Consider the following 24,392-nt stretch of genomic DNA (forward strand, 5'->3'; position numbering starts at 1 on the left):
ACATCAATCTATTGCTTCAGGTGGCCATCATAAGAAAAATAAATAGAAAGTTAATGTGGCTGGCCACAGTGGCTTATCTGGCATATTTACTGGAAGGCAAATTAAGAGCACTAATGACCACAGTGCTACAAGCGAGGTAACAATATTGGACTGGAATAGAAAATTCTTCTATAGAGCTTCATCTGACAAAGTGCTGTGCTTCCTCCCTCAAACTGTAAGACAAACTTCTGTGATTTTTCCAACTACTTCACCCTTCCCTGCTGAAGGCCACGCTGCCTACAAGCCCCAAGGATATATTGGTCAAACAAATGGGACAGTACTGGCTGCCTTCTCTTTTACTGAATGTTTCCCATTACCAAGAAAAGAAGGAAAAAAAAAAAGAAAAAAAAGAGAGAGAGGGGAGGGGAAAAAAAACAACAAAAAAACCACCAAAGGCAGCGGCACCCCAATATTACTTAGACTCTTGAAAAAAGCTGGAGGAGGCTCTGAGGAGGTTCTCCTTCCCCACACCTCTAGCACCCAGCTGAGCATGCCCCAGAGGGAAGCCCACAGCAAACAGCAGAACTGCCCCACGGCACTGCACGCCGCAGCGGAGGTTGCACAACGCTCCCCGCTGCCGTACCTCACAGCCTGACTGAAATAGCAGCAGCAGCTTACCAGGCTTCAGATGCTACGGAGACTCAAAGCCTTCAGCTAGATTTGAGCTGTCTGACATTGTAACTGAAATATGCAGAAGGAAGAAACGTTTTTCTTGCTGTTCAGTTCATTTTATGGTATGTTATCAAAACCACCCCTCTATCCTGGGCTGGAAAACTCCAAACAGTCCATCTGACTTAGGGGAACGGCGCCGGCTTCCCTACACACAGTTTCTGTTGTACCAAAATTTCAGTACCACCCTACTGTGAACTGGTATCCACCTCATCTTATCAAATGCCTCCCATAAAATCACAACACATCCAATATACATGGTCTGCCACCCTCCAAAACTTGCCAGTCCTGAACAGCTACAAAATGCTATAGTCTATATTCTCACTTGTTACTACTTTTCTCACCTTAAAAACCACAGCATACTCTTCTGCAAACAGCTTATGAAGCTAAGCATGCCACGGTGCCCATCGCTGCAGCTACCGTGGGCACAGAACAGAGAACTATTGAAAGTGACTAGTTTAGCCTGAACAGTGAATTCATATGTAGAATATGTATTTTACATTCTAAGAAAAAAAAACCAAACAAAGCAAACCTGCATCTTTTTGATCTTAAAGACAGACAAGGAAACTACATTTAAAAAAATACACAATTTTTACATTACGATTAGATTTTGAAACAGACACAAGCTGATGAATTCAGCATTAAGTTTTCCAAAAGTATCCTTAACTCTTCAGCAGTGCATATACTTACATAGCCAAAAAGGATCTTTCTGTATGAGATCAAACTGCCAGCAGTATGACAAACTGGTGTGCATTTAAGGAAACTGGGGTGGTGGGGGAGCAAAACACTGCTTTTCACAAACCATGATTTTTTAACTTGTTTCTATCACTTCTCCAGTTACAAAATCTTTCGTAGGTGACGAAAGTACCTACCTACCTCCCAAAGTTTATTTTATCAAGCCAATAATTCAGCATGTGAATGACCAACAATTCACTCCACTACAGTTTTTCCCCGAGGCTTTAAAAAAAGAAAAAAAAAAAAAAAGAGCAAGGAAAACTTATAAATGGTGCTGAAAGAGCTGAACACTTGCTGCTGGCACACTAAACAAACAGGAACAATTGAAAGCCACAGAGCAATTAGTAATTTATACTACTGAGCCTAATGCTTGGACAGTAAGAAAAACAGATGGCTCTGCAATATGGAGATGGCTCCATGAAAAGCAATCAGCACAGGGATGCTGCAATAACGTAGTAGCAATAGTTTGCCTGGTTGTTGCAACAGCCATAGCAAACTGAATTGCATCATTTCAGGGTATAAAACAAACCAAAAGTAAACAAGATTAAAACAAAATAGAACTTATTACAGTTAGCTTATATTCCTTGACAAAGTATGGTCTAGTTTGAGGGTTTTTTAGACAATCCTGCATAGTTCTGTGCAAATAAATGAGCCTAATCTACCCGGCACTAGCAGTGTTCCTCTTCCTGTCCCGTCCCCCTCCCAGTAATTCTGCATCATACTGAACGGCTATGAACGTCAGCTGTTTAGTTCTACTTTTAGCTCTGCTTTAAATAAAAGTGTGCTGAGTGCACGCTGCATAATGACGGCTCAAAACCATGGAGATGGTACAGACTGCAATTGGGCAGCATTACCAAGGGGGGGGAAGGGGGGGTATTTTTTGGTTTGTTTTTTTTTTGTTGGGTTTTTTTCTCTCTCTTTCTGGCAGACTTATTTGATTTGTGGAACAAAACCAAAATTTGCCAACGGAAGTTTCCAACTACATGCTGGAGCAGACAAGCAGCTGGCTGGTTTCAAATAGAAGTCCTGTTTCAGACCTTAAGGACATACTCGGAGGCAATGGACTCACAGTGCACATGCACACATAAACACATGAAAAACAGGTGAAGGACTTCTTGACAAATGTGTAAGGAGCTCAAACTATTTGTTTTCCTTAAGTATTACATTTCAAGGCCATCATGATTAAGCAATGTATCAATCATGCAAGACTTAATCTAAAAATCTAATCTGCAACTTTTCAGAAAGGCCAAATTATTATGAACAATTTGACCACAGGAACCTCTTAAAAAAATATATATATATGCTATTTATCAGAGCACAGATGAAAACCTAGGTTTAAAGCCAAGCGTAAGATTCTTCTTCCTCTGCAACTTTCCTACAATAAAGCAGGTTGTTTAAAGGGCAAGGTGAGTAGCTGGAGTTAACAGAGGAAGCATCATCACGCCCTGCACACCATGACAGGCGATGCTATTCAGCTGCAGATTATGCTGACATATTCTGTTTTAGCAACAAGACTATTTTAATTTAAAAAAAAAAAATAATCCATTAAAACAAGTGTTTCACTTTAGAATATGTCTACTATTTTTCTTAAATCAAAACTCACTGACACAATTGCTGATGCTGGTATAAGGCAGTGGAAACCGAAGGCCTCAGCACGCAGTTTTACGATATAGTTTAGAGCCAGGGAACTTTTGCCGAAGCATCAGCTCCCCACACCTCTGTGAAAATTTTTCCACATCCAAACTTTCCATAGTTTAGGAATTTGATTAAAGAAATCTCCAGGTATTGTTTACTCAATAACATTAGCTATTGGCATTTCCTGAAATCCAAATGTTTCCCTATGAGGGGGCAACAACTTCTAGAATAAAAATTCCAACACAAATCCTGTTGAAGATGAGAAAAGTGTTATTTGTTATGAGTAAACACACCAACATATACATGTTGTTACAGATTACAACTGGAGTTCAAAATTAACACAAAAAAAAAAGGCAGAATAAATTGGTCTGAAGCATTTCCAAAGTGCAGGGATAGCGCACTGTCTGAACACTGATGAAGGCGTAAGCTCAGCAGTGTTAGGAAAGACGTCAGCATTAAAACACAACTGACTGCAATTGTGTTTCGTTTGTAAAAGAAACATGAAAGCACAAGTTTGTTACCACTCTTAGTGAGCAACCAAATATTATTGTTCTTTAAAGTAATGATAAAGTAAGAAATTAAAGCAAGCTAATTTTAAGGAAAATGCGTTCAAAATACATTTCTCTTCTTCTGCTTCTTAAGCTTGAGGGGTACATTGTACAACAAGAATTAGAACAGAATCTGTATGTATATGCACAGCATTTTGCCTGACACGGCTGCTGCTACTGGTATTGCTCCTCTCAAGAAAGCAAACTATTAAGATTGATTAAATACCTACTTTGCTTAAATACACTCAATAATAAAGGGATTTTTCTTCCCCTTTCTAATGGGTGTTTTACCTTGGCAACTGAAGGATCCTATATTAAACCAGTTTCATTCAAAACAGCAATCTGCTGCTACAGTTATCGAAGTGAAGAAAGGAGGGATGCTAGAGCCCTATGACTTGAAGGGAAAACAAGAAGAGAAAAAGGCATAAAGTTTGCTTGACATTGTAATAACACTACTGACAGGTTTTTTTTACCTTGCAAAGAGCCTTCCACACAGAAGCATTCTTTTATAAGCTGACAATTCCCTGTAGCCAGGAAACTTCACGAACATATCATGTATTCTTGTTTTTAACCTCTTTGAAGTCCCTGCGAAAACATCTTTCTAACCTACTGATCAGGATGACACACAACTGCATACATGAAAAGAACAATCACATTTCCAGTACCCTACATGAACTACTACTGCACTTCAGAAAATTCATTGTTTCCATAAGTGCCCTTTTAATGAAGACAGACATCATCAAGGGTTAAAAAAAAAATGTATTTAAGCAACTTGCAAGAAAACAAAAACCAAATCAGTCAGTCAAGGCACTGTGTGACTTCATCAGCCACCAGGAAAATCACAAAGGATTTGCTGCTACTCTGATTTGATCATGCAAACCTCTGAAAACTTTGCCTAGTCCATTATTTATTTAAAAAAATATTCTTTCCATATTTACCGTAAGTGTAGTGAACATGAGACATTAGTTTTCCAGACTTCACATTGTGGCTGACAAAGCAAAACGCATATTGAAGTTAGAAGGCCATCAAAGCAAGAATCTCTGAAAAAGGCCACCTTAAATAAATGCACAATAAATGTATCCTCAGTCCACTCAAGCAGAGTCTTCAGCCACTGCTGTATGTCAGTGTCTATTTTAAAAGCAGGTCATGGATGCTTACAGAAAAGCTACACACCCTTGATTTCTATACATCTGGGAATTACTACATTTTGCAAGTTAGCACATGTGAAAATGCACTAAGGACAGTACTCTCTGAGTTAATTTAGACTCTGGGAGTTCTACTACAAATAACCTTTGTAAAACAGTTAACATTGCCTACAATAGATTTCACTGGGGAAAGTGACTTAAAAGAGTCATCTTTCCGTGTACTGTTAATGCAACAAAACCCTTACTATAGCATGACCATCATCAAATATGCATTTACTAGCCACACAAAATCATAAAGTTACTTTGAAACTTCTTTGAAGATTAGCTGAAAGCATTTGCAACGCAATATTCTCTGATTCAGGAACAGTACCCGTGCCATTAAAGTCTGTTCCATTTTAAACATTTTCTCCTCTCTTGCTCTATGGAAGATCCACACAGAAGGACAGCAAGTTTATCAGTACAGGAAAAGAACAAAACTTAACAGTGAACAAGGCCTATCAAATTAATATAGCAATAATATGGTTCATGAGGGAAAAATCTTGAAGAATAATGTGTTTTGGTTTATCAAATTAAATCTTTTTCCCCATCAACCCTTTGCTTTGTGGCAGGGAAAATGAGTTGTATCTGAGCAGGTGAATGTTCTATGGCCCTGCTGCTTTTAGTTCATGCAACCTGCTATGGCAAAACAGTTGTCTCAGTTGGGTTCTTGCAAAAAATTAACAGGAGATTTTTTCACCTCTGTATGCAGCTATGGTTGCCTCTTAGATGGAAATATGACTTTGAAACATCATATTTATAAAACATAATATTCCAAAGCTGCTTGGTGTCTATGGACATCTGTGTAATACCAAGCTGCTGCATAAAACACTACTAATGAGATGTTCTTTTGATTCCCCACAATCAAAGGTCTCCACCCATTAAGAAGGTTACGCCGACTCTCTCTTTCATCTCTGCTGCACTTTGAACAGACAATAACATCCTTTGGATGCATCAACTCTAGCAACTGAATGGATCATCTAACGAGACAGCTAGACAGCAGCTTTCCTCACAGCCTTCCCCTGCAAAAGAGATTTGTTCCTTCCATTTCTGTAGAGTCTAGTGGACTCCTCCCCTGCGCTTCAGGTCTTCCAGAGGGAATGTATTGGCTTGGAGGAAATACAACTAACTAGCTTCCTCATCGACAGGAGAAAGCAAGCACATTGACTTGTGCCCTTTATGTATTGATGCTCTAGCTGAGTAAATTAAGATGTACAGGGGAAAAGCAAAGAGCACCAGAAGTGGGTATACAACCCAGAAAAGCATAGTAGCAATTTTATATCTTCTTCAATCTTCCTGAAACGTGATTACAGTTGACCTTTAAATCTAGTAGATCAACCAATCAATTCTGCTGGAACAAGCCTGTATGTGTGATCTAAGAGCATACCCATACTTAAAAAACTTCCAACTGCTGCCTGGCATAGTCATTTTATTTTGCTGTAAAAGTTACCAAGATTTGTCTCAATTGATTTTACTTGCAAGAAAAACACATCAAAACTGCAGCATCAGCAGACACTAAAGGTCTTAGCTTCTTGCAGGATGAATGCAATATCAATAGTTATTAGGATGTATTCATACAAGGTACACAAGAGGGATGGAAAGAAGATGCTAGTAATCTCACTTAATCCTAACGCAACCCTAAGTCAGGTTCTTTAGACTGTGGGAAAAAAAAAATGCAAGGAAAACTAGAAAACACTCCAAAGTATTTGCCAGGCAAAACGTTGCATTTGGAACCGAAAACATATTTAACAGCTCTTTAAGTAGTAAAGCTCTCATGTCATGTTAGATGTTAGTTTTATTTCAGCTGATAAATTGTGCTTTAACAAAAGAACCCAAAAGAGGCTTCAGGATGGTATTTGTCCATAATGGGCTCAGAAGCAAGATCAGCAACCAGCAGTGATCCCACTCATATGCAGCATCTCTCTCAGATTTCTCGAAGTACTCACTCCATAGCACAATCCTCATTTTATAGACGGGAAGACAAAGACATGCATAACAAAGTGATTTATGAAACCTCATCCATGCAAGCTAGGGACAGATGAAAGAAGAGGATGTACAGCTCCAGAGTCCCTCCAGTCCCATTAAAAACTTGGCAACACTGCCACTCCTGAAACCTTCACCCTCCCCATCAGAAATGTTTTGAAATGTCCACACACAGTATCATCACACGCTTGGGTTCACACAGTCAACTAGACAGCAAGTTCTTTTATGCAAAAAGTAATTAACTCCACTCCATATTACATGCTAGGGTGTCCAAAAGAACCAGAGAATTGGAAAGAAAAGGTTAGCTTTTGCTTTATCAGGGACAAGAGAGCTTACAGACTTGATCAGTTCTGTGATCTATGAAATTTCTACAAACAGCTTTGGAAGAGGCACCAAGCAGTGCAGCCAACCCAAAGAAAAAAAAAAAAATAAAAAAAATATGGCACTGAGCAAACTGAAAATGCTACATTGAAAATTCTGAAAATACAAGATTTGACTCCAGAGTAAAACTGAACCATAAGGCAAGCCAGAGAACTTGTTAAGTCTGAGTGCAGAGACAACTGCAGAGAAAACTCTAAATAGAACCCAACTGAAAGCATATGGGTAGGGCAGAGAACATTAGAATAAAAATCTAACTAATGGTAAAACACACAGTGATGTTTTTTTCTTAAAAGTCACGTAGGAAGAGAAACATATATCCAACCTCATTGAGAGATAACCTTGGGGGGGGGGGGGGGGGGGGAGGAGGAAGCTATTATCCTTTTAACTGCAGCTTATTTGACACAAAAGTGACATTTTCTCTGAATGAAGAATTCTTTTAACATAAAGAAAAGCCAACTTCTGAAATAAGATAGAGCCCAGTAACACTGCAGTAGTTGAGAATGTCATGATTTCCATCAAAAAACTGTTTTGCAGGGATTAGGAACAGCTGTTTCAAACTGAATTAGACTAAAACTGGAAACAAGCTGTCAAGACCCAAAAAATATATTTTATACATAAAAGAACGTATTTGATTCAGCTGTTTTATCATGGTGGTCAGCCAAAAGAGAGAAATAAAGTAACATTCTGAGATTCCAGACGTTGTCGCAAAGACTCTCCGATTTCCAACACTCTTTATGTAGATTTATTCCTTTCAGCATTTGGAATAGGAAAAATGTCAAACAGCTCATATCACAGATTCTTGAATATTTTCAAACCATGGGCAGCTTAAAACAGTTTAAAGACACCTGAGGACTCTTTCTGCTCTAGTCCATATTCTCTGCATCTTCTGGAGCAGTAACAGGATGTTGCAATAAGGAAAATATACTCAATTGCTGTTGACATGAGAAGATTAAAATAATTCACTTTAATCCACCACTTGTGAGTAACAGTACATGCATACAGCTCCTTTTTGTGCATGTTTGCAGATCATAGGAGGCTTTTAGTGGGTATTTTAAATATCGATTTCCACAGGAATTGCGGTTTCATATAATGAGAAGTAAATACATCTATTTTAGCCTATACTGTAAAATGTCACATCTAGATATAATTCCTATGTGTCTAATGGCCCATGCAGTATACAGAGCATCTCTTATACTATGCCACTGCCAGTTACAGAAGTTTAGAGAATCCAAATACAGCCACCAAATTAATCAAGACGGGTGCTGGTTTTGACCAGAACATCAAAGATCCCTGTGATTTTATTATATGCTCCAAGATGAAGCCATTATACTCTGCTTTCCAACCAAATCTGAAGTAATCTTGAAAATATCCTTAGCATTTCAACATGGTTATTTCTTTTCATAATAATGATATATACTAATTCTACCCAATAAGTATATTAGCTATTACTGTCAGCTTATCAGTATATGTACTTTTGAAGAAGAGGTATCTGGGAACAAGCCAGTTCATGAGCCTATAAAAAAATGCACGCTCCAAGAAATGCATTTTTAACTCAGTAAGACACCAGGCAAGTGTGCAACTCTCGTCACGTGTCAGTTCACCTTTCAGATTACTCACATGGTCTAGCTTTAGGCATTTAACTTAGGTACTTATGTTCTCAGCAAACTCAGCCAAGCACCATAGCATGATTGAATGCTTCACACTAAGCCAAGAACCTTACAAAAGAGCACAAGAAGACAACTGCTGCTCAGAATACATAAACTTTTGATCTTTCTGTGAAAAGATCAAGAATGTGAAAGACTAGCACCTGGTAGAATCAATCAGCTTTCATTAAATCTTCTGTTATTAATTCAGAAGACATCTTTTTCTAGGTATACTGCAACTGAACAAATGTCAGTGGCTAAAAGATTTTATTCGTGTTTGTTTCTTGTGCACATGGAAGCCTTACATTCAGGCATTTAAAATTAGATAAAATGAACTGCTATACATGCTTGGGCTAATCTTGTATTGGCAGAAAAAGTGATAGCATGTACCGATAAGTCATCTTTATCTCCAGAACTTCAGATTTTACAGCTCTAATAGATTTAAATGCTGGCTCATACCAAGAAGATGTAACAACAACAAATGGAGTTAAGAGTGAAGTAGCTCCGAGTAAAATGTTCATATTCTTGTCCCCACCCTACAGCCCCAAGCCTACCCAACATGGCGCTACTCAAACTGCTAGGAGAGCCAAGATATAATCCTACAACTACTGAACAAGCCTGACAGTCAGCCATAAAGTTATACAGGCTACAACTCTTAGTACTATGTTTAGAATATTGTTCTTCCCCATTTCCACCCCCAGCTGACGCAAGATAGAAGAACGTAATTACAGGGGCTGGGGGTGAGGGGAGAAAAAAACCCAAGCCCATTTCTCTAGAGGCAGTATTTTACAACAGGAGCAAAGTCTTGCTTTTCTGTAGAAGAAGAGTCATTCATCAGAGCTCCTGCAAAAAGCAGAACACCAAATTCAAGTATCCCTAAAAGCTGGGCCAGGTATCTGGTGAGATCTGAAACAAAGTTCACCAGCAAAACCAAACCTTTTAAGAAGAATGTAAAATGACCATATCTACTGCAAAGCATGGACTTCCTTAATGGCTTGCTTAATGTTATTAGTGAAATCTTACAACTATGGGGGAAACAGACATCTTGCTTCAAATTATGAAGCCAAATTTCATTTTATTAATAGGAGTATTTTGGAAAGAGCAAATTCACTCTCAAAGGTCATCTGAGATCAACTGCACATCTTTTTCAATACACGTCTATCTATGTTAAAACCAAAAGCTAGGAACAGATATGAACAGTAATGGTACTGATGTCATGGTCTGTAATTTCTTATTCACGTTCTTCAACTGTCACAGCATCAGAGCCACAAAAAAAAAAAAAAAAACAACAAAAAACAAAACAAAACTACCACTCCTGCAGAGCAGGATTATTCTTTCCTCCCAGGAAAGTAAAAATCAGTATGCATGGATCCCAACAGGCAAGAGATATCAAGAATCACCATAGACCTTCTGGGTTACATGCCTTCAACACCAGAAGCTCATTATTAACTACTGCTGAATATAAAACTGCTGCCACATTTTTGCCAAGTGTGTATTTCCATGAAGCAGTTGCCAAACCAGTGGTCTGAACTGCACTTTTGGTTACATACAGCTCCTTACACAAACTACTTTCAATTTTATTAGCTTTTAGGTGATTTCCATGTTTTGTAGCCCAGTTATCAACAGTATCTGATTAAGATACAATGGGGAAGAATTGAGTATTGCTGATATGCAATTCAAACCATTAAATCACTCTGTGAACTGTCTGAGGGGGCCAACTTTAGCAACTCCAAAAGAGAACTCCAAAAAAGATTAGAGAGATGAGCACACTTCTGCATTAAAAAAACCAAGTAACAGTCACACAAAAAGACCTGACAACAACAATAGTAGAGAGCAACAGGGTTACATCATTAAATTTTCCATTTTATTTGATTTCTTCCATAAGCTATCGAAAAAATCTTTTCCATATAAAGAATATCAATGGGATGCTTATCACCTGTATCAGTTATTTTATATTAGTGTTTGTATTCCTTGAATGCCCTTCATATGAAGGTCCCCGAATGCTTTACAAACATCTTTAATTTGCCTCAAAGAAAGTGAGACACAGCTATGAGTCTCTGGAAACATCCTCTGTGTTTTCATGGTGGCCACCATCCACTAGATGGTAAGTTAGGCTTTCATCACCAGTAGCAAGTCAGTCTGAGCCACTGAGAACTGAGATAGCAGGCAAACATGAAATTCAGAGGAATGCTGGGTCTGCGGGTTTCTTACAATGCTCTTCTTGTTCTGCAGTCCTACATATTCTTCAATTAATCCCTAGACACCATGGATTTCCAGTGATACTTTGTTGTATTTCTCAACTTTTAAAAGTAAAGCCTTTTCTTCTGATCTAATGGCTGTCCTATGACTTATTCATCTACATACTGCATTTCTGTGCCTATGCATGGCTTAGTCTGATTCAAAGTCTGTTATTAATACAAAGCAATGCAGTTTCAACCAATTTGGTTTGATGACCACATGTCCTGGTTTTGGCTGGGATAGAGTTAATTTTCTTTCTAGTAGCTGGTATAATGTTATGTCTTGGATTTAGTATGAGAAGAATGTTGATAACAGACTGATGTTTTCAGTTAGTCTAAACACTACTTAGCAACAAGTCGAGGATTTTTCAGCTTCTCATGCCCAGCCAGCAAGAAGGCTGGAGGGGCACAAGAAGTTGGGAGGGGACACAGTCAGGACAACTGACCCAAACTGGCCAAAGGGATATTTCATACCATACGATGTCATGCCCAGTATATAAACTGGGGGGAATTGGCCAGGGGGAGTGGATCGTTGCTCAGGAACTAACTGGGCATTGGTCAGCAAGTGGTGAACAGCTGCATTGTGCATCACTTGCTTTGTATATTCTAATTCTTTTATTATTATTATTGCCATTATTATTTTCTCCTTACTGTCCTATTAAACTGTCTTTATCTCAACGCATGAGTTTTACTTTTTTTTTCTCTTGATTCTCTCCCCCATCCTACTGGGTGGGGGGGAAGCGAGTGAGTGGCTGCATGGTGCTTAGCTGCTGGCTGGGGTTATACCATGACACCACATTATACAGCTTAGAAAGGGAAAGTGATCACGGACTTACAAATTACATAATACAGTCATCCAACAGGAACTGTATGAAGAGTTTTTGCAGAGGAAAAAAAGGAGTTAGGGGAAGAAGAAGCAGGAGTGGGCAGAAGTGTTTTGGTTAAACTAGAGCAACATCAATCATTTCCATCCTGAAATAGGCTAACAGCTAGAACATTAATACTTATCAAAGAAACAGGGGAAAAAAACCCCCACTCATTAGTAAATAAAGGTGTTGCAAAGCATTAAATAATCCCCACCAGCTGACAAGGGGGCTGTGATTTATAATACTGTGTATTGATATATCACTTCCTATAATTAGGAAAAGTGAGACTAGTACTGCTTACAGCATTATTTTGATCAGAGCCTTGAAAAATACTGTTGAATAACAACAAATGCTAGGCACAACAATAGAAAAACACTGTATCATGCTCTCAGGCTGCTTCAGATTCAAAACAAAGTATTCTAACAAAATCCAGTAAGAAAGGCAAATCCTGTTTGGACACGTATAACCTTATTTCACAATATTATTACTATAATTCTGGGAAGATCACAGGTATAAAACATTCAAACTACATAACAAACAAGCCAGAATCAAAGGCTAATTGTTTCTAATTTTTTTAAGCAACAAGTTACTCACCATCACTCTTCTCTTCCTGAAGTAACAAACTAACCTCAGTCTACTAAACTGTCAAAGAAGTTCAACTAACCTGCATACTGGCAAAAGGTGGCATGTGGCAAATTCTCACCTGCCATAGCATCTTTCTGGTAGTGCAAAGAAAAAAGAAATTGGTAATTTTAATTTCCTTTTGTTCCAATTACTAGGTGTCAAAAACACTTTTATAGTTACACATTGCAACAACAAAATAGTTAAGATAGCCTTGGGTTGGACTTCCGTTCAAAACCAGCATAAGAATCAAAGGCAAAGAAACACAGAGTCAAAGAGCCAAAGATTCCAGGGACTCCTGGCTGAGGAGGGAAGATGCATCCTCCAAAAAGAAGATGGACATAACTGATGTCATCCATCCCCAGTGCCCCCAGATGCTGCTTTAGGCAGGATCTCTAGGAAGAATAAAACCCATCCAACAGACCATAGCCAGTGATTCTGCCTTTACTTTTACTGTTGCTATTATTATAAGCTTTCCTGTTTTCATTATGGTTTTCACTATATTCACCATTTTTCCCCACTCGCTATATTCACCTTTTTTTAAAAAAAACCAACAAACCAAACAAAAACCCATGTCATTGCATAGCTCAGAGACCCTCAGAAAAATTTCATGTCCCACCTTTTTCCTTCTCCAGTAAAGTATACATAGACTATTGTAATTCCTGCCCTACCCAACCCCTTACATTTTAGTACAAGCACTTTTTTCCTCATCATAGCTTTTCCAGTGCTTTTTCCCCCATCACTGTAATATCAAGGATAATTTGCACACTACTTGAATTTGCCACCCCTGCCATTGCTGGTCACTAAAATCAACCCTGCAATAATAAAAGTCAATATTCTCCAGGCAGACAACTGAGCAATAATTAATAACTACAGCAGTTGGAAGCAAAGAGGTAACCACCTGTTTCCTAGACATATTAACAAAACAAAAAAAAAAAAAGAAAAAAGAACATTGATGTAATTTTGAACGGCAAGGGCATTTCACCAAAACGTTTGCCTAAAATCGCACAAAATTAAAAGCCCACAAAGGGCATTTTTCCAGACTGCCACGCAAACAACATTAGTCACTAGCTCTATAATATTTGGCATCTACAAAGCATTTCTGTCCAAAGAACCCAATGCACTTGAGACACATTTAGACTAGAAACTCTCCGCAGAAGTAGGTTAAGTATTATTATCCTATTTTATCCATAAGAAAAATGAGGCACAGAAAAAAAATCATGCATCCTGTTCAAGGTTACAACAAAAATTAATAAGAAAAGCAAGAATAGAATCCAAGTGGCCCAGCTCCTATTTTGTGCCCCGTGTACAAGAAAACACCAGTTCGTGTATCATTCATTTCTCCAGTGACAGGAATATAAACTCCCATGGCTTATCTGCACAGAAAAGAAGCCCACAGCCAGTAATCCCTAAGAGCCTTTCCACTCCGGCTCCCTCTATGAAGCACTGATTCTGCTCTTACAAAGCAGATTAAAATGTGCTCTTCAGAGTGCAACAGAGATATCCTTGTAGAGACTCATCACTATGCTTCAATTCAAATAGTATTTTATTTCTTCATTTGTTCCTTTCTGTGAGCAAACGAAGGGATTTTTGTCACTTTGCATCTTTTCTTTAAGTAACTTCTTTAGAGCTCCTGCTCACTGAGAATACCAGTATCTCAAACTGCACCACTAACCTTCCCACACTTAGCCCAGCAAGCACATGATCTTCAAAAGCAACCTCTAAAAGCACTGGGCAAGCAGATGATCCAGTTACCATGATACAGTTTTCCTCAATGCCACATGTCTGTCACTGATATTACAGTACACTTGAAAAGAAAATGTTTCCCAATTGGGGTGGATGAAATCTCAGCAGAATAAGCTGGTTTTCCATGCAACAGTATGTCATAACATTATAACACCGCATTTTTGTAGAAAAAAGTCCTGAAAGGACAAAATCTTGGCCATCTGCCTGAACTTCCAAAAAGCTGCCAACATAATAATTCAGTTACATTGTCTATGCTACTGTAAAACTACATTAAATTCAAAATGTTTGAGCACATCCAAAATTTAAAATTAATCTTCCTTGGAATGAACGCTTCATTTTACAATCAAGTTGAACAAAAAAAAAATTACTTCAACAGTGTTCCTCTACTATTATGGTTAACATTTAATGTCATTTATTGTCATTAAACTCAATATTTGTGTCTAATCAATACTAAGCTACCAAGGGCAGTCATAACAAGTCTGGACTTTCTCTACAGGCTCTATTGATTTCTTTTTTTTCAGACCTACAACAAACACAATTTATACAAATAATTTATCAGGGAACACATCAAAATAATTTAATAAACAAAAACTATATATTCCTTTTCTCTTCTGTCATGTGACAGAAAATCATTTTAACTCATTAATGGTAATCTCAACAGTTCGATTTTTAAATTTATGTAAAAACAAGAGGAAGCTATGAAGTAACAAATTTAAATCCAAATATGTTTTAGTGTATTTCCATGTAGATCAACAGTAATTTTTTGTCATTTTGTACTTGCCAGCATATTACTTTTAGATAAATTTGACAACTCCTGTCCAGCTTTGTTAACTTGGAATATTTACAATACACTGATACTGTAAACTTTATGCAAGTTGCCATAATCTTCTTTTCACAGATGAGTAAATTAAATAATTTGATCTAAATCCTACTTACCCAGAGAGTCACAAAGTCAAAAAATCTGATTTTTTGCTTTCTACTTGAAGTCGTAGATAACAGCCTTCCCAAACACACGGTTATCCTGTTTTTCAAGTACCATCTCATGATGATAAAACAATGCCACCGCCAGTCACATACACCTAACACACATAGGTTCAAACTACAGAAGCATTGGAATTGGAGTAAAGCAAACGGACAAATGCAGCTCTGAAAACAGTCAAGCATACAACACTGCACTTCACTAAAGTTAAAATTAAGGAAAAAAATTTAAATAACATCACCTGTTCAAGACTAGAATTGTTCTAAATTTCCCCCACTTCTACTGCTGTTAATATTATTTGAAGGTCTGAAAATAAACTCTTTACTGCAAAGGGCAGCAGTGGGGGGAAAAGACAATTTATAACAGACAGAATTTTCACTTGGGCAGGTAAACTCTCCTAATACTGCAATCACTCAGCAACTCAAGGAAGACTTAGTTTGCTGCTATCCAACAAACTCAATGTTTCTTAAGTCTGGTAGAAAGAGTAATTCTATAGCGTTGGTTTGCTAGTTGATCCATTTTGCATATACACTTCAAATAAAAACAAAAGCAAATAAGCAAAAAATCTCTACCACTGATTAAAGCTCAAATGTTGGGCACGAACTACTTGACAGCACCCCATTAAGAGAGGGGAAATCTGCCCTATAAAAGCATTTGCCTTGCTCAGTGGACATATAATAAGCTGTGTATTTTCTGTTCCACTGGAGTCAATGGAAACACCTTAACAGACACTGCCTCGGGCGTGCACAGAATAAGGGTATACAAATGCTTTGCCAAGGGCAAAGAGGATGAACAAATACACGCTACAGGCAATAAATAACCTCACTAAAGCAGCAGATGGAAAACAAAAGTTTATACCACTCAAAAAATGAGTTCAAACTCCTGGATTCCAAAAACCTGCATCTACTCTGACTGCCAGCATCAGGCAACCACACCATCAGAAGCTTTATTAAACATTTTATATACGGCTAAGCGTATAATATCAGTTTAATCACATCAAGTTATTCCCCCCCCCAACCCCTTTTGTCGCCCAGTATTGAGAACAAATATCAAGAAACATGCAGTTGCTTAGTAAATGATGCTTTTATTCCTGACATTATGGTCTCATCTACTGCAGAAACCAAGAAGCACCCAGAACAAGGAAGGCCAACATAAGGGCACTTGTAGAAGTATCCTGAAGAGCAACAGAAGTGAGTTCTTCCAGTGCTCTGTCACAAATATGAGGTCACATCTCTTTTTTTAAAAAAAAATGGAAACTTAATTGGTATTTCAGTCTAGTAAGTGACTTTTAAAAATTCCTTTCATCTAAACTTATAGCTGATGCATTCTCCCCTGTGGTAGTTTCCCTTGAATTCCAATATAATGCAAGAAGCAAGCACCTGGTAATGAGACTTAAGACAGCAGCACCCTGCAGATCCAGTCCTGACTGTTCCAAGTAGTATCAGACCACACGCATACAAAACAGAAATCCTTCTGACTACTACTGGCATCTTAGATTTCAGCTGCTCAGACACAACAATCTGACTACAAAAAAATTCTCAACAGCCAAGATATGTACATAACTACTAAAACCAGAATTCAACTACAATTACTAAACAGAGACAGTCCACATGAAAAAAAACCCTACTGATTTCTACAAACTTCATAACTTACCAATAATACTTTAACTGCATTACCCATACAGAATGATAGCTCATTTTTATCTTATCTAATATTATATCTTCAGTATTACATTACAGAGCACATATGGATCCTTCTGGGAAACAGCACTTCAACTGTAATGAAGAAAACCTCTTTTCTTAAATAAAGCTGAAGAGGAGGGGAAAAATAAAATTATCAAGTAAGACCTAAATACTGTTCCATGGCTACTACATGCCTCCATAGACTCCACAGTCAGTGAAGTCATTTCCTTGTATGATTTCTACTGAAACACAAAAGACGCTAAAGCAAAGAAGAAAAACCATTTAGCTCTTGCTTGCAGTAAGATCAACTTAAACTTCCTGGGGGTTTTTTGTGAGCTCTGTTAAACACCTGGAAAAGTGAAGTTCCTTTACAGCTGCATCTGTATGTAATTAATGCATTTGACAAGCTGTTGTGTTCCAAAACAGCTGCTTCCATTTTACAGACAACTTTACCATCTGCAAAACTATTGGGTAAACGACAGTAAGTAAATATCAGGATAGCAGGTGCTAATAAATAACAAGCACTGACAAGATAACACACTTCTGTAAGGAAAATTTTAATTTTTCCCACTGTACTTTTCTGTACCCCTGAAGCAGGCAAACTTAAGATACTCAGAAACAGAGAAACTAGTGTTGTGACTCACAGGAGCAGTAAAATATGGTTCAGGGCAAATATCTCTGAAATCACAATTAAATGCAATCCGTCTCCACCGCACTAAGCCAAAGAGTTAGGTCAGTAAATCTGCACCGAAAAGTGGTCTTCTCACAATACATATCCAGCCACAGCTACAAGTATTAATTGTGGTAAATGAAACAAGTTGAAAAGTGTCAGGTAAGTCTAGTCTCCTATGTTAACATTCACATCTTAAACAGAGAATTTTCTATTTATGTCTGTATGATCTTCACTACACTTCGCACCCAGCACTGCTACTTAACCCAAAAACTTGTCCATGCACCCAAGACTAGATCAAAAGTGGGCATTTACTTGACCCAGCATCAAAACAAAGCAGCAAATGTAAAGAAATAACTGTTCTAACATCCACTATCTCACAAACCACAAGGAGCAATGATTAACACAGCCTCAGCTGAAATTTAAGAAAACAAAACTAAACAAGCTATTACTTGTGCAACCAATTTTGCCAGAAAAAGTTGTCACATAGGTAGATATCATCCAGCTCCTTACAAGACTGCTTAAGTTTTAGGTACATTCACATAGTCAAAAACAAATTTGGTAGTACTATGCTTTAAAGAGCTTCACATGGTTTATGGTATTTGGAATGTTACTGTCACTATATTCTCCAAAAACTGGCCAAGGCTATTGTTTCCAAAGCAGAAATACTGATATAAGTGGACCAACTAAAAATCTCAGCTTTTAAACCAACTACTATATAGGACAACTTGTGAAATGCTGGGCGTTTTTTGGTTTGGGTTTTTGCCGTTTGGGTTTTTGGTTTTGGTTTTTAAGAATTACCATTTCGGGCCTCTGATTGTTCTTTCAATTTTAGATAAAAAAAATAATGCAGCAAAGCTTTTTTTTTCTTAAATATATAGTACTATGTATAGTGCTTTGATATACCAAACAATAATTTGCTTCTCATGAGACAGTTCAGTTATTATTACCGACCTTACTTATTACTGTCCTACAAGCTACTGCTACCAGCCTCCCCATGTTTTAAAAATAAAGAGAATGCATTGAAACATGCAACACTAAGTCTGTGTAATCATTTTCCCTATATTTCATGAATGTCCTTTTGGAATTGCAGCATAGCCCCAAAACTCTACTCCATCTATCCTCCCCTGGCAGCCATGTGGCTATTCATGCCATCAGCAATGCATGAACAACCGAAGAGTGAGGAAAATGCCCTTATCTCAGCTCATTAAAAATACAAGCAAGCTGGCCACAAAGGGGTCACAAATTAAAAATTCAATGCAGACAGACATGAAGTGTATTGACATATCACCACATCTCAATCCTCCCTTTGAAGCAATAGAAAGCACCAGACACATAAGAACAGAAGGCAGCCAAAAGATGTAATGAAATAACACTTATTCAAGAAGTTTATTTAGCAATGAAGAATTAAACAGCAACATACAAAAGCATCAATAGGTTCTTTGCTGCTAATGGTAAATCCAGCAGCTAATACCCTTGCACAGGCAACACACTTGCTGTTAGAAACAGGGGCAACCTATCCATGCCTGCTGGTTATTGCAAACCCTAGAAAGGATGTTAGTAAAGTTCAGAAGAACCATTAGGTAGAAAGTAGCTATTTAAATACAACTTAAAACAGTATCTTTCATTTTAGCTGTAAAACAAAAGTGAAAGATAACAGACATAAAAGAAAAAAAAAGACTGGTTTTCTCCTGGAACACTTAACTGTGTATATGAGTACACAGGATAATAAAACCTCCTTTCTGAAATCAGAATCCAACATTACAAAAAACTGCTCTTCAAAGCTCCGTAACCCTCTCAGTTAGTAAAAAACTCCATTAGAACAACTATGTCAAAGCTATTTCATTATCAACTGAGTTTACTCCGATAATGACCTAAAAAAGTAGTTAAATCACTGACGACTTAACTGCATTAGAAGTTTAGAAGTTTTTATATATACGTTAGATGGTTTTATTTTTTTCTGAAAGTAGCAAATGAATTATTTTTCTTCAATGCCAATAATCTGCTCCTAACAGCAAGAAATACAAGCAAACATGAAACATATTCTCAATTAATAAATCTACTTAAAAACCCTTCCTGTCCCCCATTTTCCAACCATACCAAAGTTCTATCAATGCTGAATTCTACTGATTTTAGAAGATGTTAACACATATTTGTATTCTGAAAAGAGACCATACAAACATTATTGCAGTATTCATACAAACATTATTGTAGTATTCTATTGCAAATCCGAATAATGTTAGATTGGTTGGCTCAATGTGTAACAAGAATTTGCCTACAAAGTATTTGTGTAGTCTGAAAGTCTTCCTTGCTCATGTATCGTAATAAATAATTTAAAGTGGAATAGTTTCTTTTAATGCCCTAAATATTTTCAGATTTATTATTCCTGCTTACTCCTGCTGTCTTGTATAAGGTTGCTAAAAGCTACAACTTTGGAATCTCTCATTAGTAATAATTACCATAACAGAAATTAATCCATCTTTTACATTTTGTAACAGCTCACTAGTATTTCAAACATAATTTTAAGAAAGCTTTTAAATACTTATTAAGTATTTCTATAAAAAGTAATAAGCATGCTCAAAAAATACAGGATGTGAACTGGCAACCTGAAACATAATGGTGCTCTGACAGAGACCAGTAATAATTGCAATAATGCAAAGTTTACTTATTTAAGAAAATCGGATGTGAGGAAAGGAGGAAAGTAGACTATGTTCAGAGCAGAGAAGGAAACATACCTATACAATTTCTGTCTCTAGATATATTTCAACACACAGGTTTATAGAACTGAATTATGCTCATGAGAAAGAAGTTTCTTTCAACAAAAACATTTTTTTTAAAATGTAAAAAACTGCATTATCTGCCCCCCCCCCCCTTTTTTTTTTACATTACCTAACTTTCAATGCAATATATACAGTCTGAAAACACTAGGTATGCCAAAGCTGTTGAATACAAAGTTACTTCTGAGACCAGGTGCAAATGTTTTTTAGCAGCAGAAAATGGTATGATAAAGTATCAAGATTTCTGATGATTGACAACTTCCCTGTATGTTTCTCTCCTAGAAATAGGTTTGGAGGTGACATAAGGTGTTGGTTCTCTGCTCTAATATCCCACTGCCCTCTACCACAGTGTTTACTGCCACATGCAAGGACACAATACACTTTTATTTTATATCTACATAAGATGCTAAACAGCTAACATGGAAAGTATTGTTCTGCTTGGGAGTTAACACCCCCTTTGAAAAACAAGGGTGCACCTCAGTATCACAGAAAAGTCTCCTCTCAATTAAAACACCACTTTCACCCTTGAAAATACAGTGAGGTACATATTATGATCCTCAATTTCATAAAAACTCAGCAATTTTGAGTGTCTCAAACACTCAGAAATCTACTGTATCACAAATCAATCATTCTGTAGGAATACACAACTCAATTACATAGATGTATTCTGTTACCTTATTTGACCATTTGTAGGCTTGAAGAAGTTGGCTGTAAAGAGGTGTTTTGTCCTGCACAGGATCTAGGCTCAACAGTCCACTATTGTGCAGGGGGTGGTTCTCAGATGGTTTACCAACTAGGTTGCTCAGACGCTCCAGTTCACTGAAAGAAAACAAAATGGCATTTTTTTTTGAAGTCAGATGGGCAGATACAGATATCAGAGATGTACAATCCTCCTGCAGGGACAGCAATCATGCATGAGCTCTATTTTAATATCTAAGTGAGTTTTAAATACCTCCCCAAATCGATAAAAAACATAATCGCTCTCATTACCCAAACAGTTTAAAATGGTCTGTTAGTCATTAAGCTCAGTGCTTCTTAAAAGAGAAAGTACAAGTCAAGAGTCTTTGTAAGACAACCTGGAAAGAGTCAAACTATTGCAGGTCCTGTTCACAAGCACTTCCAGAACCCAGGGCATCTTCTGAGCAATGCATACCCTCAGAAACTACAACATTCTGACTTTAGCATTGCCTGCAATATTAGAAGTATTATTTTTTTTTACCAACAAGCAGGCAGATGCCTCATCGTTTCATTAAAGAACTAGAAGTTAACATTGTCCTCATATAAATATACAGAAAAACTGGCATCAGTCCTACTCCTGGAGATGGTCCTGCAGAGTTTGTGATTACTCTAAGCAAGTATACGCATTCCAAGTTCTCAGGGCAAGGAAGCATCTTCTGATTACCATGAGCAATTTGTAGACATGCATAAAATACTCAACTAAAGCACAATAAGCACCATTTTTCCATTAAAAAAAAAATCTCACTGTGAAATGATGTATTATTGCTTCATATCTCATTTGTCAAACACTACATTTAATAATAACAAAAGTTAAGCAATTTTTAAAACTTGCATTAATCAACTGTAGAAGAAAGACTGGCTACGTTGCACAGATATAAAATGCAGTTTTTCAAGTGACATGACTAATCAGGTGCCTTTCCTTTTGATTTCTGAATGTTACATCCTACTCTGAACTTCAGAACTTCCACTACATTAAAAGCAGGATTCAGACCCTTCAAAGGGTGACTTCTGAAAATCTCTGTAAAGAAAAATTCCAAATATCTCAATTTGCATTTAATGAAGGTTATGAAAATAAACACCAACTATCAGGGAACTGACAGTTAAAGAGACTTCCACACTTTACTGCCACAAAAATCTCCTTTATTAGTTATCATTTCTTCAAGCTTACATGGCCTGCATTCTTTCTAAGCCTCTGGTGCTGCGAACACTCATGAATGTGCTTAATATTTCTTGATGAAAAAATACAACAAAATAATTGTGAATAGCTATAATAACTAAGGATTTGTTGAACAGGGGTCCCAGTCAATACTTTCATGACGTGAGCCAAAGTCCACTGATAACATTAACTTCAATACACCTTGGAGCATTCCCTTGCTACTTGGAATCTGTGCTTCCCAAATATGTAACAGAATATGTAACAGATGCTATATAAATTACAATATTTTGGGGCAGTTAAGACAAATTAAATATACTCCAAAAAATTTTAAAAAGTTATCTTGCAAGGAATCAGGAAAGAAACGGTCACCAAAGCACTGATAAGCATATCCACTAATGCTGTGGAAGAGACAGGAAAAGGAACTGATGAAGTTTGATCATGAAGCTACTCTTCAGGTATGGTAGTAAGGACAGGGAATGACTGCAAAAGAGTCGCACAAGAACTTCACAGCACTGAAACACTGGATGATACACTGCAAAGTAGAAAAGTGTAAAATACTACACATGAGACAAGATAGGTCAGAGCCAATTGCTATCTATTATTGTTTGGGAACAAGATTTCAGGGTTATACCAGATAATTCTTTAGAAAGCTACCGAGCAAGACAAGAAGGATAACCAAAGGAACGGCACAGCTTCCCTGTAGGGAACCATGAAAACTTGAAAACTATAAAAACCAAAGGGATACAACAGAAGTCTATAAAGCTGTGTACAACATCATTCCTAAGAATGATTATCTACCATCTTCCCCAACACAAGGGAAGAAGTAGGTAATAAGTTATATTACCATGATCAGAACTAAAAATCAGCAAGGTCTATTAGCCAGCAAGAAACAAATTCTTGTACACAAGACCCTGAACACTAAACCTGTGGAGTCCTGAAAATGTGCTGGAAAAGGGTGGTTACGTGCTTGCCCTGCCCTTGGACACCTCCACGGACAATGCTGATGGCTCCCAGGAGGCCAGAACTGAACCCTGCAGTCCTCTGGCAGGATCCACACGGACCATCAGCCTCAACAGTTTGTCTCCATTTACATGAAACACACCTGCTGGTACTAAACAGCTCTACTTAAGTGTACTAACTTTCCAGCCTTACAAGTTTTAGTAATAAAATGACCATTCTTGAACCACTTGGATGTTACTCAATAGTCAGAACCTATGAAGTGTTTAAATTTTTTTTAACAAAAAAACTTCAGAAAACAAAGAAAGATGTCCCTGCAACCAAAAGCATTCACCTTGCCAATGCAATCCCACCGACAGCTCCTTTTTAAAAACAAAACAAGAACAAAAACCAGGTAACTATTATAAGCAGCATTCATCCCTTTGGAGACTCTGGAATGAAACACCACGAAGGGGTAGCATGCACAAGGTTGGAAGGAATAAATTGGAACGTTTTCGCATGGATTTGCCTAAAACTTTCCCCGGGAGTGGAAACGACACCGCCGGGCGCCTCCGAGGGGGACAGGCCCTGGGGGCGGCGGCCCCCCTCCGGGACTCCTCTCCCTCCCGCACCGCCCCCGCAGGGCCAAGGCCGGGGCCGGAGGCCCGGCTGCACACCGACGCGGGGGGGGGGGGAAGCCCCCTCAGGGCCGGGTGCTCACCCCAGGTCGCGGCTGACGGAGTGCAGGCTCTCCTGGAAGGCGGCCACGAAGCCCTTCTCACGACCCTCCAGGGTCTCCTTGTTCCGCATCCCATCCTTCAGGCAGTCGAAGACCCGCGTCACGCTGGAGCGCAGCGCCTGGATGGCCGCGATGGCCTGGGAGAAGGCCTCCAGGTTCACCCCGGGGCTCAACACCCCCTCCGCCATCTTGGCCGGCCGGGCCCGGCCTCTCCCCGGCGGGCCGTAAGGAGCGCGGCGAGGCCGCGGCGGCCCCGGGGCAGGCTGGGAAATGTAGTCCGGGCTCGGGGAGGGGGGACGGGGGGCGAGCAGCGGGGCTGGGCGGGAAGCGGCGCTTCCCTCAGGCGGGTCCCTCAGAAGGCGTGACTTTTAAGCCTTTTATTCTCTTTTTCTAACCTCGGGGATTTCTTCGGCAAAAGCGGGGCTGCCCCA

The 24,392-nt window shown here is 38.3% G+C and overlaps 1 protein-coding gene across 4 annotated transcripts in view; it reads right to left on the reverse strand.

Moving 5' to 3' along the window:
* Window positions 1-24,184, reverse strand: part of MED27 (mediator complex subunit 27) — a 96,036-nt gene extending 71,852 nt beyond the window's left edge. For all 4 annotated transcript variants that reach the window (XR_007509921.1, XM_049832041.1, XM_049832043.1 and 1 more), the window contains exons 1-2: window positions 23,944-24,184; window positions 21,067-21,211 (exon numbers count right to left, since the gene is read on the reverse strand). Coding sequence is in view for 3 of the 4 variants with exons in the window: in XM_049832041.1 (XP_049687998.1) it covers window positions 21,067-21,211; window positions 23,944-24,149 (351 nt within the window). In the remaining variant the exon portion in view is untranslated. The remainder of the gene's footprint in view (window positions 1-21,066; window positions 21,212-23,943) is intronic.
* Window positions 24,185-24,392: the final 208 nt, after the last annotated feature.

The sequence above is a fragment of the Accipiter gentilis genome, chromosome 29 (genome assembly GCF_929443795.1).
Source record: "Accipiter gentilis chromosome 29, bAccGen1.1, whole genome shotgun sequence".
Classification (NCBI taxonomy): domain Eukaryota; kingdom Metazoa; phylum Chordata; class Aves; order Accipitriformes; family Accipitridae; genus Astur; species Astur gentilis.